The sequence below is a fragment of the Lampetra planeri genome, chromosome 7, assembly GCF_965212315.1.
Source record: "Lampetra planeri chromosome 7, kcLamPlan1.2.h2, whole genome shotgun sequence".
Classification (NCBI taxonomy): domain Eukaryota; kingdom Metazoa; phylum Chordata; class Hyperoartia; order Petromyzontiformes; family Petromyzontidae; genus Lampetra; species Lampetra planeri.
Window position 1 is genome coordinate 1,320,364 of NC_136113.1, and position 14,105 is coordinate 1,334,468.

A 14,105-nucleotide genomic window follows, 5' to 3' on the forward strand; every position below is an offset into this window, starting at 1 on the left:
TTCTGTCTGAGACTTCACGGCTTCTGTCTGAGACTCCGCGGGCTTCTGTCTGAGACTCCACCGGCTTCTGTCTGAGACTCCGCGGGCTTCTGTCTGAGACTCCACGGCTTCTGTCTGAGACTCCGCGGGCTTCTGTCTGAGACTCCACGGCTTCTGTCTGAGACTCTACGGCTTCTGTCTGAGACTTCACGGCTTCTGTCTGAGACTCCGCGGGCTTCTGTCTGCACCCCACCCCCCCCTTGTGAGTTGTCACTCAACACAGCAGAGCCGTAGAGCGGTGGCGCAATGATTAGCGCGCACTGCGATATGAACTCCACCAAACGGAGTCAATGTTCCGGACACGGCTAACATCAAACACCCGAGCCATTTGCAACATCAACATTTTTAAACTGGATGAATCCGGTAAGCTATAAAGGAGCCGTCCATAAATGACGTCACGCGATTTTGGACGATTTTTGACCCCCCCCCCTACTCACACGGCGTCACAAAAGTCAGACCCCCCCTCAAATATGACGTCACAAAGCTCTGCCCCCCCCCCAAATAAACATGCTTCAACTCGCTTTAAACTATTGTCATTGTAGTGCGTATTTAATGTGGCGCTGCACTCTGATGTTGTAGGAGAAAACATTTATTTAAAAGTCACTTTAATTAAGTAGAACGTGTTGTCTATATTTATTTAAAGTTGCGCATTTTGATGTGACATCACATTCTCCCCCCCCTCTCCCCGTCGTCACACATCGTCACAAATGTCTGACCCCCCCCCCCCCCCCATAGGTGCGTGACATCATTTATGGACGGCCCCTAAACGAAGCCAGCAGTGGCGGGCGGTCGTCTGAGAGTGTTTGTTGTGGTGGCAGCAGAGGCGTAGCTAGGATATTTTGCGCCCGGGGACGAACTATAAAATTGGCGCCCCCCTCCCCGTTTAATCACATTTTCCTATTACATCGAATAAGGAATAACAATTTTAATTTTAATAAAACATTGTATTTAAAGAAGCAAATTTATAGAAATTATATTACACGGCTCACTCAGTCACTGTCATAGACTGGTTAACATAGTCTACAAAAGATACATTTTTCTTGATTTCACTGTCGCAAACTGGTTAATCACGTAATCAAAATCTGTTTTTTTCCAATGTTTCTCTTTCAACGCTAAGAAGAGCAAGATCGCTGAGACGATCTTGTCCCATTGAAGCACGCAAATACGACAAAATAAGTTTCAATTTGCTGAACGACCGCTCACAGCTTGCAATTGAAACTGCTATTGTTAATACAATTTGCAGTGAAATTCGCAAATTCGGAAATATGTCGTCTCCATAAAACACAATAAACCCAAGAAGATCCAAAGGAGTTTCTGGTAGAACTTCATTCCGGTTACTGAGCAGCATTTTGCAATCTACAATTTCTTTGAAAAGTTCGTGGCCATTGATGTCAGTGTCAAGGAAATTTCCAAAATCTGTGCAATTTCGACGAATTGCATCGACATCTGTGTCGGATAGAAGAGTTTTGACGTCCAACAGGAATCCTAATTTTGTGTTCAGGTCTTTTAGTCGTAAAAACCGTGTTGACATCTCCTGTTGAAGTCGATAAAATACGCTCTTCATAACGCGCACACTTTATTCTTCTGCTGAAAGTCCTGCATCTCTTGCCAGTTCTCCTGGCATCTTCCGACGTCGCCTAATTCTTCTGTCCACATCGAACCCCAGGCTGTGCATCTTGTTTTGGCGTTTTCTACAGCAACTTGGCTCAAATCATCACGAAGCTTGACAAATTCATGCTCCAAAGATTCAAGATCAGTTGCTGCTTCCTTGAAATTCATAGTAGGATCCTGTAAGTGCTTCTGAACACGATCAATTTTTCCAAGAATGACATTCCAGAAATGTAATAACACTATTAAGTTAAAATTTAATACGCATGCCTGTAACTGTTCTGCATCACTTCTGGTTTCAGGCGTCATAGTTACGTCATCCGATAATTTGTCTAGTAGCCCTACTAGTTCATCCAGTCCTTCATAGATATCTTTAACAGCTTCTGATCGTGCACTCCAGCGTGTTTTAGACTCCCACTTTATTGTGATGGGCACAGCTTTTTTTTAACTCTTCCCAACGAATTGTTGAACGAGAGAAAAACAAATATATACTTTCGACTGTTCCAATAAATGTGATAAGTGGATCCTGTTTAGCTGAGTGTACTCCTGCTAAGTTTAAGCTGTGGTTGTCACAGTTGACAAACAATACTCTGTAATTTTTATCACCTATTCGTTGTTGACTAAGGCTGAAAGACTGCGCCTGTCTGTTGTTTGGGACGTTCTTCCATGTAAGTTCTTAATAGGCGCGCGTACCAAAATGTAATTACATGACATGTAGGCTGTGTGTGGCGAGATATATAAACTTTTAGGTTGAGGTGTAGATTTGTGCAGTAGTTTCAGGCTGCCGCGCCCGCCGCAATAAGTTCTAATGTAACGTTGTAAGCCTCATTTTGGCGCCCCTTTACCTTGGCGCCCGGGGACATATGTACACCCCTGCCCCCCCCTCGCTACGCCTCTGGGTGGCAGGGCTCGTGGGAACGAGGGGGCACTGTGGCCCGGGGCGCCAGAGGCTCCGCTTTCAATGTCCCTGTGAGACATTCAATGTCCCAAGGAGACTTCACCGATTTCCCAGGACCCCCCCCCCAAGAAGAGGGAAAAAAGTAATCAGGACGACGTGGCAACACCAAGCCCCGAGCATTCATCGCGGCAAAACCGGGGGCCCGAACTGCGCTCACGCTCTGGGGCAGGGCGGGTTTGGTGGAGAAGTTACTTCCAGCGGATCTTGCCTCCGTGTAGGCGGCCGTGGCCCTGTGTGGTGTGAGAGCTGCCGTGGTCTTCATTGCAAGGCCCGCGGGACACTGGCGGCCCCTGATGGCCTTTAGTAGGGCCCATGACGTACGCCCCCCCACAATACACAAAGAGTGAACCCCCCCCCCCCCCCATCAGCACCATCGTGCTGTCAAACCCCAATGGTTTCAAATGTGTGGCGGCGCTCACACTGATGATGTCTTATCGGCGAAAGTGGGCTTCTGATAATGAGTGAAGCACACTGTTAGAGCAATATTCAGCAGCCCAGGAAACCCTCACTCCCACGTCAGAGAGCAGTGAACCAACAAGTTGTGCCACTTTCATTGATTCTGACACATCTTCATCATCATCTTCTTTGGTTCGTTCGGTAAAGTAACTTGACTTTACCGAAAGAACCAAAGAAGATGGTGAATTCCTGCAATCACGAAAGTTTTAAGTCAAAATCGTCAACATCGTCCTCAGCCTTGGTCAAGCTGCCGATTCAAATCTTCTCAAGCACCCGGCCATCTCACGAGTCAGCAATGTCATAGTTCACCTCGCACCGTCAAACGAGTTCATTTCATCACTCCATCTCCTCGGTGGACGTGCTCGCAGACGTGTTCTGTTCCTTGGATGGCAACTAATTGTCCATGACATTGGCCAGATCTCCTTTAGCCGTGACATTTCACGCTGAAGCCCACTTACTTTTGTTAGGTCAGATGTCAGCAACCTGATGTTCTTCGTTCTGTCTTCTCTCCGCTGTTCTTTCAATTATTCTTAAATCAACTACCCATGACGGTGTTGACACAATATTTCCTTTATTGAAAATATGAATGACATTTTGCTGTATGAAGCAAGGGCGACGTATAAGCTAAAGCAGTGTTAATGTGTTCCTCTGTGTGCTGCTCATATAGGCCTGTGTTAGTGTAACGCGTGTGAATGTTACATTTGACTTTAGATGCCTGTGACGACTGCTCTTGTTACATGGATACACATATTACACATTTTATGCGTAGAGGCGCTATTTAAACACACGAGCGAGGCTTCAGTTGTCACTGCATAATTACCGGAACGCCGCTGTGCTGGCTTGGAGTAGGGATTATCGGTGTAAGGCACTTCCACGAGAGTACAAGGTCCGCCTATACATCATAATACGATATTGTTGTACCCTATATCCCTATAACCCTGTCAAAGTGGATTTGTAGAAAATAAGGCGAGATGGAGTGTGTTGTGTCAAAATAATTCCCAGAACAGCATTCCGGATTGAAATTATGCACTGCATTAGAGTAACGATGTGGTGCAGGATGTGTTACGTACACATCGGTATTCACAGCCAATGAATGACGAAATCCAGTCGCATCCTGCAGTGTCAGCCATTTGATGGGCGCATTTCAGAAAGCAGCACAGCTTGGCACAGCATGTCGGCATGTTTTAGACTCGCCTGGAATGTCCAGGTGTTATCATGCCACGCGTGTGGGTTCTATTCCAGCATTCATAGATAATAGCCATGCACGTGTGGGTACTTCCCACACTGGAACACCCTGATCACTGTGGCAGTCATTTCTCCCAGAGTTCTGCTAATTTAATTTTACATTTATGTCACTGTAGAAAATTTCTTGAAAGGCATCATGGACTGAGATTACAGACTGACCAATAGCTGCTATGAATATAAACCTTGGCTTCTATTGCTATTTCAGTCGTATACACACACTCGTATACATTTACCAGACTAGCTGTTTAAAACATTTTCCAAAAAACCTCATGCGAATAAATGCTTGGCGTTTCTACTGGCCTCATTCCGAAGCACAAACATGCACTTTGGGCTGCTCAACAAGATTTTGATCCAGCATTGACTGGGGTTGCCACCTCTGTGGTGCAAAAAACTCGGGACATATCGTGAGGAGGATACTATCTCACTATTTTGAAAGGGGCAGAAATACACGTAATTGCACTGTCTTCAGTGGTGTATATTTACTAACTTACACACACCGGGACTTCTAATGTCCTAGGAAGACTTACAGAACTCCGGGGACAAGCTGCTTTAACTAGGGTCCAATCCTGGGGAAAAACAGGACACGTGGCAAACCTTATTCTAATACAGCAACGGCACAGCATTACAAGCTGATGGCACGTGGCGGCATGAGCTGTGAAAATTCATACTGGATTAAGATTGATGCCCTACAGTAGACGAAGTGATTTTGGGAGGAGACAGTTTTGTCCCGTGTCAATGGGTAATGAACAAATACGATGCTATCCAACGTTTGTGAGTAAATGTGTGGTCGTGTGTTTCTACGCGTGTGCAAGTACTGCGCTTGCGTGCTAAAGCCAAAACACAAAGCAGGGGAATGGGATCTTCTACAAAAGATTCTCCAACATATGCTCGATGTCAGCAGCTTATTATATGCTCATGTCGTACGAGTCCTCCTCCACTTGGGTTGCTCCACACGCCTGTAGGTGCTTGCACATTTCGATTCTCTGCAGAAATAAAATATAAAAAAAATACTTTAAAAAAAACACGCTTTAATGAAATGTACTCGTAATGGAACAACTCCACGACTCCAGGAAGTGGCCCCGCAGCTTGCCATAGCGTAAGGGACCGTGGTGATTTACAAGCAACGTGAGTTGAGCGTGGACAATTAGACCCGTAAAAAAGATTGTTAAAAAATATATTTTTCATTTTTTTTATGATAGAATATAGTATTGTCAGCAGTATGACATACCTATACCAAGTTTGCAGTCGATACGACGTTGGGAAGACGGTTGAAATTGAGTTACAAGATTTGAGGATACAACAGACAGAGTGAGTTAATTAAAGCGTGTAAAATGTTTAAAACATTATATTGTTTTAATGTTTATGATAGAATATAGTCTTGTCATCAGTATGACATAAGTATACCAAGTTTGCAGTCGATAGCACATTGAGAAGTGGGTAAAAATTGAGTTACAATACTTTTTTTAAGGAAACGACAACAGACGGTGTGAGTTAAATAATAAAAGCGTGTAATAATAATGCCCATCATCGTCAGTATCACCATTAATGCCACTCAGTTGTTTTCATCAGATAAACAATGACCGGGGCTTAACTTCAGCCAGGTCCGTCTCGGTTGGTGATCCAGAAAACATTTCCGCCCACCACATCCAGTAAACCTCTTGCTTCCGCTGTGGCTGCTCGTCACATGCCACTACTGTCTTCTCTTTAGGTCCACTCCAGTCGACCAGTGACCCAGAACATTTTCAGTCAGACCATTAAGCCCCGATAATTATGATACCATGATAGGAAATAGAATAATTAAGCAATTTGTAAATCCATATCTGGATGAAGACCTCTCCACATAGTGTCAGTGGTGGGGGGGGGGCCATACTTCCCTACGCTGGACCGTGCTGGTTGGTGAAGGGGAGTGACTAGGACCGTTTAGCATTTATCTCGACATTCCCTCTAGAACACAGGGCAAATTAATCAAAGGGTGCCTTTGAACACGTCAGATAATTCATGCATATCCATTAATTGCATGCCTTGTTTAATAGTAATTAGAAACATGTAAAGTTTTTTTAGATTATGGTCCACCATCAGATGATCACTTGAAATGTATAACAGTGTGGAAGTTACATTCAGTTTTGACATATGTCCATCCATAAGCAGCGTTCAACGAATCGTGTTATCTACGGTGCTCACCGTGCATTGTTGTATTGAACATGTGTAGGTGTATTGTACGGATGGTGCAGGTGCATGCAGAGAAACCTTGCACGTACCGGTTGGCTGGTTAGCTTTTTCAACACGTCCCTGGCCATTTTCAGACACGGTTGATAGTCAGGCGTTTTTTTCATTGACTTGCACGATTGTTTGAACACTACATTCTGTCACACACAATCACACAATCCATGAATCTCAGGGTTCAAAACAAGGAGCAGTAAAACACAACGATCCAGTAACATGCAGGGTAAAACGGCAAATTCCCACTTTACAAAATACAATTACATTATATTTTTATCATTGGATTATTTTCATTTTAAACTGACCACATCACCGGAATCTTCCAGAACTTCCCTCTGGCTAAAATAATTTAAAAAAATTAACGAGAAAACTGCTGCAAGGAGCCGGCAAAGAATCACCCCCAATGAGGAGCTCGCATCTGGCTCCAATTCCAAATGGCTCACATGGTGGAGCCTATCAGACTGGGAGTGGGTTTCGGCAGATGCAACTCTCATGAAATCATGGGGGTGCTTCTACATAACTGACCAATGTGCTTGTCAGGAGAAGCAACCCTTATGGATCATCTCCTGACATTCCCTGCAGCACCACAATGCACTCCTCAAGATTTGGCAATGCCAACACCAGAAGCAGTGGCCTGTGCATACTATTGGGAATTATTAATACAATTAGCACAATTCAATCAATATGAAGTGATGTGTTTTTGCATGCAAGTGTGGCTGGCATGCGTGAGAGTTTGGTGTGTGCGTGTGAGAGCGCAAAAAGGAGTAACGATAGAGCGATAGGGTCCTGGATGCGTGTCGCACGTGTAACAAACTCTAGAGTGCGGGAGACATGACAGCTCTGCTCGACCGTACGTGGCTGGACTACACGCATATCGTCAGTCTGGGTGATGTCTGAGCTCATGTAGGAGCTCATGTCACGTCGTGGTGGTTGGTGGCTGCTAAGACAATGAGCTACTCCTTTCCCAGTGCCTGTGGTGACACTGACCTGCTGGGGTTCCACTACCTTGGCAATGCTATTATTGTCCAGGGACCCTATGACCAAGGGCACAACCACATTTGGGAGCTGGAGGCATTCTTCAAACGAATGCTTCCTGGTGCATATAGTTTAGATTATGGGTACGTTCCGCGAAATTCACCCCCCACTTTGTTAGAGTGACCGGCTTGAGACCATGAAATTGCTACACTTGAGAACCCAGTTCAATTGCAGGTGGCCGACACCCATATTGAAATCCCTGATGTCAGAGGTACCAGGCCAGCTCTCTGAAGCGCTGTGCCAACGTTTTATAACTGTTCATGCACAGAATAGTAGTCAATCTGCAATGAATCAACAATATCTCCAAATATATTACTTGCCGATCAGCCTGATTGTTTTTCTCCGCTGCCTGTGCACGTGTTGGGGTTGCTTCCATTCTTAGTCTGCTGCTCCCAGGCATATCACCAATGTCGGTCTTGCCACGTGGGACAACCGGTCTCCACTATGTGTAAAATGGCATTTTTCGTTGGCACAGCGTAGCTTTTGTGAAGTAAAAGTTTCGTTTGACAATTTCTGCTGCTTTTTAACAGTTGACAAGTTAACTAGCAACATGAATAACACGGTAGTGGTTGCTATGCCTTCACACCTTCGCAGGTGGAATATTCTCGTGCCACCTTAGCCATGCTTACTTTGAACCTCTGAACTTTATAGCACCCGATGTATTTTCAGGTTGTACCGTACGTTGTTCAGCATGATGTTCGACATTTTGCTTTGCATGTTGGGAGCGTCTTCAGGATATCACGCCGAACAACACACGGTACAGCCCACAAACACATCGGAGAGCTATACGACACCAACCGTGAAAACAAACGGCTTACCTCCTGATGCAATCCATAGTGGGGGAAGTTTTTGTGGCCATATCCTATTCATAACGAACTTATTGCCAATATTCAAACATATGAATCGGGCATTGAATCTGTATAATTGAGTAGTGAGCACATTTGTGCGTGTGTACGTTTATTTCTATGTGCTTGTGAAAGTGCATTCCAACCTTGCGAATCTTCAGAAGGTCCACGACAACTTCCATTGTGGTCTGGCACAAAGCACACTGGTCCTGTACGAGAAAACACGCACCACGGTTTAGAAATGGGACAGATATGTAGTCCACCACAGTGCCTAAGATTTATTCTACAAATATTACTCCATATACAAAATAATTTATATATGAAATAAAATACTGTTCATCCATCTGTACTTAATGCCCGTTGCCTGTGTCTGCTCTGTGTATGAAAGTAATGCAGTCTGTTCAAAAACGCTGCGTGTTTTCCTGATGCAAATTGGATATAACGTGATGAATGTATGAGGGAACATTTTTTTTTTATAACGCGGATACGAATTGGTTATAACGCGATTAAGTGAACAGAACTATGTCCCATTAGTATGAATGAGCCGTTATACGGTTGCCTTGACGTAGCATCGCACACAGCAGGATGCTGCTGGATGCTTCGAGATGCTACCCACGGGCCTCAGTCTTTGTTCGGCCTGCATACGCATCGCGGACTGTGCTTTACTCTAATATTATTTATTATCACGCGATTTTCCATAACGCGGTGTTCTTTAGGAATGCAACTACTACCTCGTTATATGAGAACAGACTGTACCAACAACAATAATTTAACAGCCATCATTCAACAATAGCAGCCCCACTTTTGGATAAAGGCTTCTTTACATCGTATTAGTCATGGCGGGTTGATCATCCTTCCCCACGTTGGTCAATGAAGAGGCTGTGGGGTGCCCAGGACCAGTTCAGATATCACTACCCGCTGATGTTAGCCAGGACTAGGAATCTAACTCAGATCACCAGGTTCGTAGTGCAGTGACCATGCACTAATATTATTCGTGCCAATTTCCAAGTGGTGATTTTAAGATATTTTTACGTGACGTGAATGAAGGTCGGGGTGAGTGGGTGTGTGCACCTGGCAGCTCTGTGATTGCTGTTCATTGAGTCAAGTGAGTCATTGCCCGAGACACCATCCCAGCATCACCGGGTTATGTGGCTGAAATGGACGGCAATGATTGACGTGGCTGTATTGATCATGGAAATGGGTTCAAGTTCAAATCAACAATAAAAATTTAGATTGCGTTGGCAGCATTATTGAACAAAAACGCCATGCACTCTCTGCTATGGAGAAGGGTAAATGCTTGAAATGCCACCTAATATATATTGTTGCCTCTGGTCCAACACTGCTCCCAGCACTGCCTATTCACAAGCAATATCACCAACAACCATCAAGCCTCCGTGGAGGCTTTTAAACGGCTCAATAACCTCCATATCCAACAAATAACATTGCAAATGTCACTTCGCCACGTACGAAAGAAGAAGACCCCAATGAACCTGTGTGGTGTGGAGAGGCCCTCATCTCGCAGCGAACTGACAAAGGGCTGTACGTGTACAATTAAATAACTATAGAAATAACCATAGTGGTCTGTATGGGTGAACGGTGGAGGTGCTGTGAAAGTTGAAGGAATTGTAGTCTTTGTGGGCACTCAAATCATGACACTTCACCTGTTGAAATATGGTATATAGTTTTGCAGATACTTCAATAATTCTATGGCATAATTACACAGCACATATGACAAGTTCTTTGATGTAATACGATGATTATGACTATAACATGTTCATTTTGTATCATATACAACAGGTAGCGCACCCATGTTCTCACAGCTGGTGCATCACATGACAATGGAACTGACAGATTTTGGGCAGAGAGCTGAAAACCCCAAGTGTTGTTTTGTGCAGTTATTCGTAGTTACGAGGTATAACCACCAAGGCTCTGCACTTACGAGCCTGATTATATGTATAGGTGGCTGCTCCATTTCAAACACAGAACTTAAACCTGAGATAATTTGCGCAAGAGTTTTGGCACCTCTGATTAGTAAAGTTGGCAACGGGACAAAAGTTAAACACATATACACACAACCCAATTGCTCTCGCAATCGCACAACTTAATCATCACCTGCCCCTGCTTTGTTCAAATCTGAGTGAATAGTCGCACGACAATGAGAGTGAAACAGCGTACTCAGGATTGTAACAACCATGGTTCACTTATATGCAGCACGCGATAAAATGTCTGCTACAAATGAGCAGATCAAAACTTGATCGAAGTTGAGTATCTTTATTTTAAGCAACCGGATGTGCAACTGCTCGCAATTGGTTCCAGACGTCCACATTCAGGATACGCGATTCAGTTGCGCAACCGATCGCTCCGATGTGTTACCCGGGTTGAGTGGTCCTGGCACAGGCTTCTTGCATAACTGTTTTTTAAAATTCTAAACAAGACGACAGCATGTCCGTAGAGAAGCGTGCGCTTTGGGAGTGCAAATATGGCAACGATTTGTACAAAAGTGGCACAATAACTGTCACTTACCAAGGCACCAACGTTTTCAAGCGAATCCTCAACATCGGTGTCAGGTGATTCCAGAAAGCCGTGCGCACCTAAAGGGAGGCAGAATCGTCAAAAAAAACATATCAAGTATTCTGTCACTTGAAGAAAATGGCCTCATTACCGCATGCTCCTCGGCTTGATGTCCGACGTTTCGCTCCACGTGCATACCAATTCAGGAAGTGAAGAAGCTCCCAGCATGTGGAGCGAAATGTCCGACATCATGCCAAACATAACACGTGGCACAACCCGAAAAACACATCGAAGGGTTTGTGTGTCTCCTGTTTTGACAGCATGGAACCTTCATTGAGGTTACCGCGACAGATGTGGCCAGTTCACGGAACCTGTCTATCTCATGGTCGCCTTACAACGCCCCCCATATAATTTCATCTCACAAACACACCTCGTCAACGTTGTACACTACTATGCTCGCACGTCTGTGCTATCTACCTTCCCTAACCAGCGCGAATAAGTATGATCAAATAACACCCACGACTCCCATCCGGTAAAGCTGATTAACAAAAGGGCTGGCTATGTACATAACCATTGCCAACGATCATTCAACCTTATAACGAGAACAGGTGCGCGATGCGTACTGATAGCACACGCCAGGGCGGCCAGGACAACGAGGGAAGACAGTCGGAGATGTTCCATGCTGATGAGCTCCGAGGTACGAATCTGAGATGAGGGGGAGCAGGGTGCCACAGCCTCGGAGAGGTGACAATTTATAGTCGATTTGAGAGGCCACCAAATTGGCCACTCCTCAACAACCCATACATGAGGGAGTGGAAGTATGTGGACGTGTTCGTGTGCGGTGTGGCTAACAATGCAAAAAAATATGCGTAGAACGTATATTTTTTGCCCCTCTTTTCAAATTTGTTGCGTGAGGTGTTGAAAATAAGTGTGGTCGACCAAAGGAGCGAATGTTAGGGATTTTAGTCCTCACAAACATCAAGCCAAAGCCACATTAATAGGAAGTAATTTTGCAACATGAGCATTTATTCAAAAAATGATAAAGTTTGTAGCTCTCATCATATTTTCTCTTTTTTTCTCTTATTCGCTGTGGTCTGAGTATAGTCAGAAATAACTTGGTCATTATCTTCGGCAACGCTGCTTCATAAGAACATTATGGTGCTCGAGAAACGCTGTATAGGGCGCTATATCAAAAACAAGTCAATATCATTGTTAACTCATTTAGACTTTTGAATATTTGAACAATGAATATTTTCCAAATGAGAGACAAATGGCAGTAGTATGAGTTTGACTGACTTGTATTCAGGGAAAGTGTATATATGTTAAGAGTGTCACATGGCAATCGTCTGCAGCGAATGCCTTGATCTGGCAGTGGAAATTACATGGCCCGGATATTGTAAAAACACTGTACATTTTGGAAATATTAGCTTGAAATGTAATAACAGTGGAGTTCATTTATAAAGGATTTTCCTTTGGCAAATATTTAACTGTAAACCTTTAAATTATATTGGCAGCGATCACAAATCATAAAAACACATCGCATTACTCTTTTTTTACACTGCTTTTTTACATCCATTTGTAAATCCACTACTAGATGAAGACCTCCTCATGCTGTGTCACTCGGGGGGTTGATGAGGAAGGGGTGGGGGATCAAAGACCTGGGTGCTACAGTGGTGAGATGTTAACTCTCTCGCCTAGCATACAGGTCATGGGTTCGATCCCGACCCTGACGCCTGTATATATATTTGTAATATCGTTGAGGACTCTTGGACGCCGGGGTTGAGGCACATGTATTTATTCCGCAACAGTTGTCACAACCGCGGACATACAACACTGGAGGGGGTATCGGCCCCCTCACCCGGCTAGCTGGGAATACACTGCTAGCTATCTCTGACCTACCTCCTAGTCCTCCACTAACGGGCTAGGGGAGGCTGTCTGGCCCGACACTGGTAAGTCGGGCTACGGTACCCGGAGTCCCAGAGCACTAGCTCTGGTTCTCGGGACCACGCCGCTGGCTCGGTCCTGCGCGGCCCTGACAAGGGCGGCGACCCAGGGGAGTCCAGGGCTCTAGCTAGACGATCTTCGGTCTTCACTGGTTTAGCTTTAACATTGTTCCCCGAGCTCTCCGGCTCATCCCCTTTTATACCAAAACCCCCCGCTGAGGGGTGGGGCCCCCGGGGGATCACAACTCCGGGCCAGCCCCCCAGGCTGCCCGGTGCGGACGTCGTTGAGAGCACCTCCCCGTGCACTCACGAAGCCCCGCCCACTGTGTTTGTTTCCCGTGTGATCCTATGTATACAGCCCCTCCGTAACACCCCTACATCACCCCCCCCTGTACAGCTCTCAGCCGTCCCGGCTGCAACATACGACAATAAAAGTTTATTTACCCCTCGACCCCGCGTGTGCCTCACAATTTTTTTCAACAATAACGCGAACGAGAACAACAACAAGAACCAGAAAAGCAAGAAGGGAAAATAACCCGACGCACCCCACCCCCGAATAAATACGAATTCCGTAAAACCAACGTATATACAATTTGCAGGGAACCCCAGCACACACACAACACACAGTGAACACAACATACGTACAATCCAATGTGCCAGGAACAGACCACCGACGCAGCACACAGTGAACATAACATGTGAAAAATATTTTTTTTTTCTTTTTGTGCATCACAAGAGTCTGCGCATTCTTGCGCGCGTCCTTGCAGCAGGCCCATCACACGGGGCAACCCCGGATGGCGGGCCGTCGGGTGGCAACTGTCCATTTCCGAGTGAGTTTCCTCTCGACGTCGCGAGACCCTCGGCATCCCCCGTAGGGGTTGTCGGGCGTGAGCCCGTCATTCCTGGTGCACCTGGGGGCGGGACAGCCGGCAACACGTCAGGCGAGAGCAGCGGAGACGGACCCTTTGAGTCGGTCGACCCCCCACATGTTTGGCCACGCGTGTGTGGAGTGGGACTTCGCAGCGCAACGAAGGGTTTCAATCTGGAGGGGTGCACAAACCACCGGCGCTTCCCCCATTTGATGCATACGCACTGAGGCCGCAAAACCTCAACCACCTCGACAGGGCCCCGCCACGGCCGCACCAGTTTAGAGGAGGTCGCGAGTGGTACCTGGGGACAGTGCAGCCATGCCTTGTCCCCCGGCTTCCACTGTAGCACGTGCGCGCGACCCAGTCTGAGCCGCTC

The 14,105-nt window shown here is 45.7% G+C and overlaps 1 protein-coding gene across 1 annotated transcript; it reads right to left on the minus strand.

Moving 5' to 3' along the window:
- Positions 1 to 3,615: 3,615 nt before the first annotated feature.
- LOC144719725 (uncharacterized) lies at positions 3,616 to 11,653 on the minus strand. The gene is made up of 5 exons (XM_078595885.1): positions 11,541 to 11,653; positions 10,930 to 10,997; positions 8,553 to 8,615; positions 6,565 to 6,669; positions 3,616 to 5,289 (listed from the first exon to the last, which is right to left on the minus strand). The coding sequence occupies exons 1-5, from the start codon at positions 11,596 to 11,598 to the stop codon at positions 5,212 to 5,214; spliced, it is 372 nt and encodes a 123-aa protein (XP_078452011.1). The 5' UTR covers positions 11,599 to 11,653; the 3' UTR covers positions 3,616 to 5,211.
- Between the last annotated feature and the right edge of the window lie 2,452 nt (positions 11,654 to 14,105).

What these genes read in the sequence shown, in the direction of transcription:
- LOC144719725 (XM_078595885.1), bottom strand. Translation starts at nt 11,598, where the DNA reads ATGGAACATCTCCGACTGTCTTCCCTCGTTGTCCTGGCCGCCCTGGCG. An exon ending in CGCCCTGGCGTGTGCTATCA is followed by an intron (nt 10,998 to 11,540) that starts GTACGCATCGCG and finishes GCCTCCCTTTAG; the next exon opens with GTGCGCACGGCTTTCTGGAA. An exon ending in TTGAAAACGTTGGTGCCTTG is followed by an intron (nt 8,616 to 10,929) that starts GTAAGTGACAGT and finishes TTTCTCGTACAG; the next exon opens with GACCAGTGTGCTTTGTGCCA.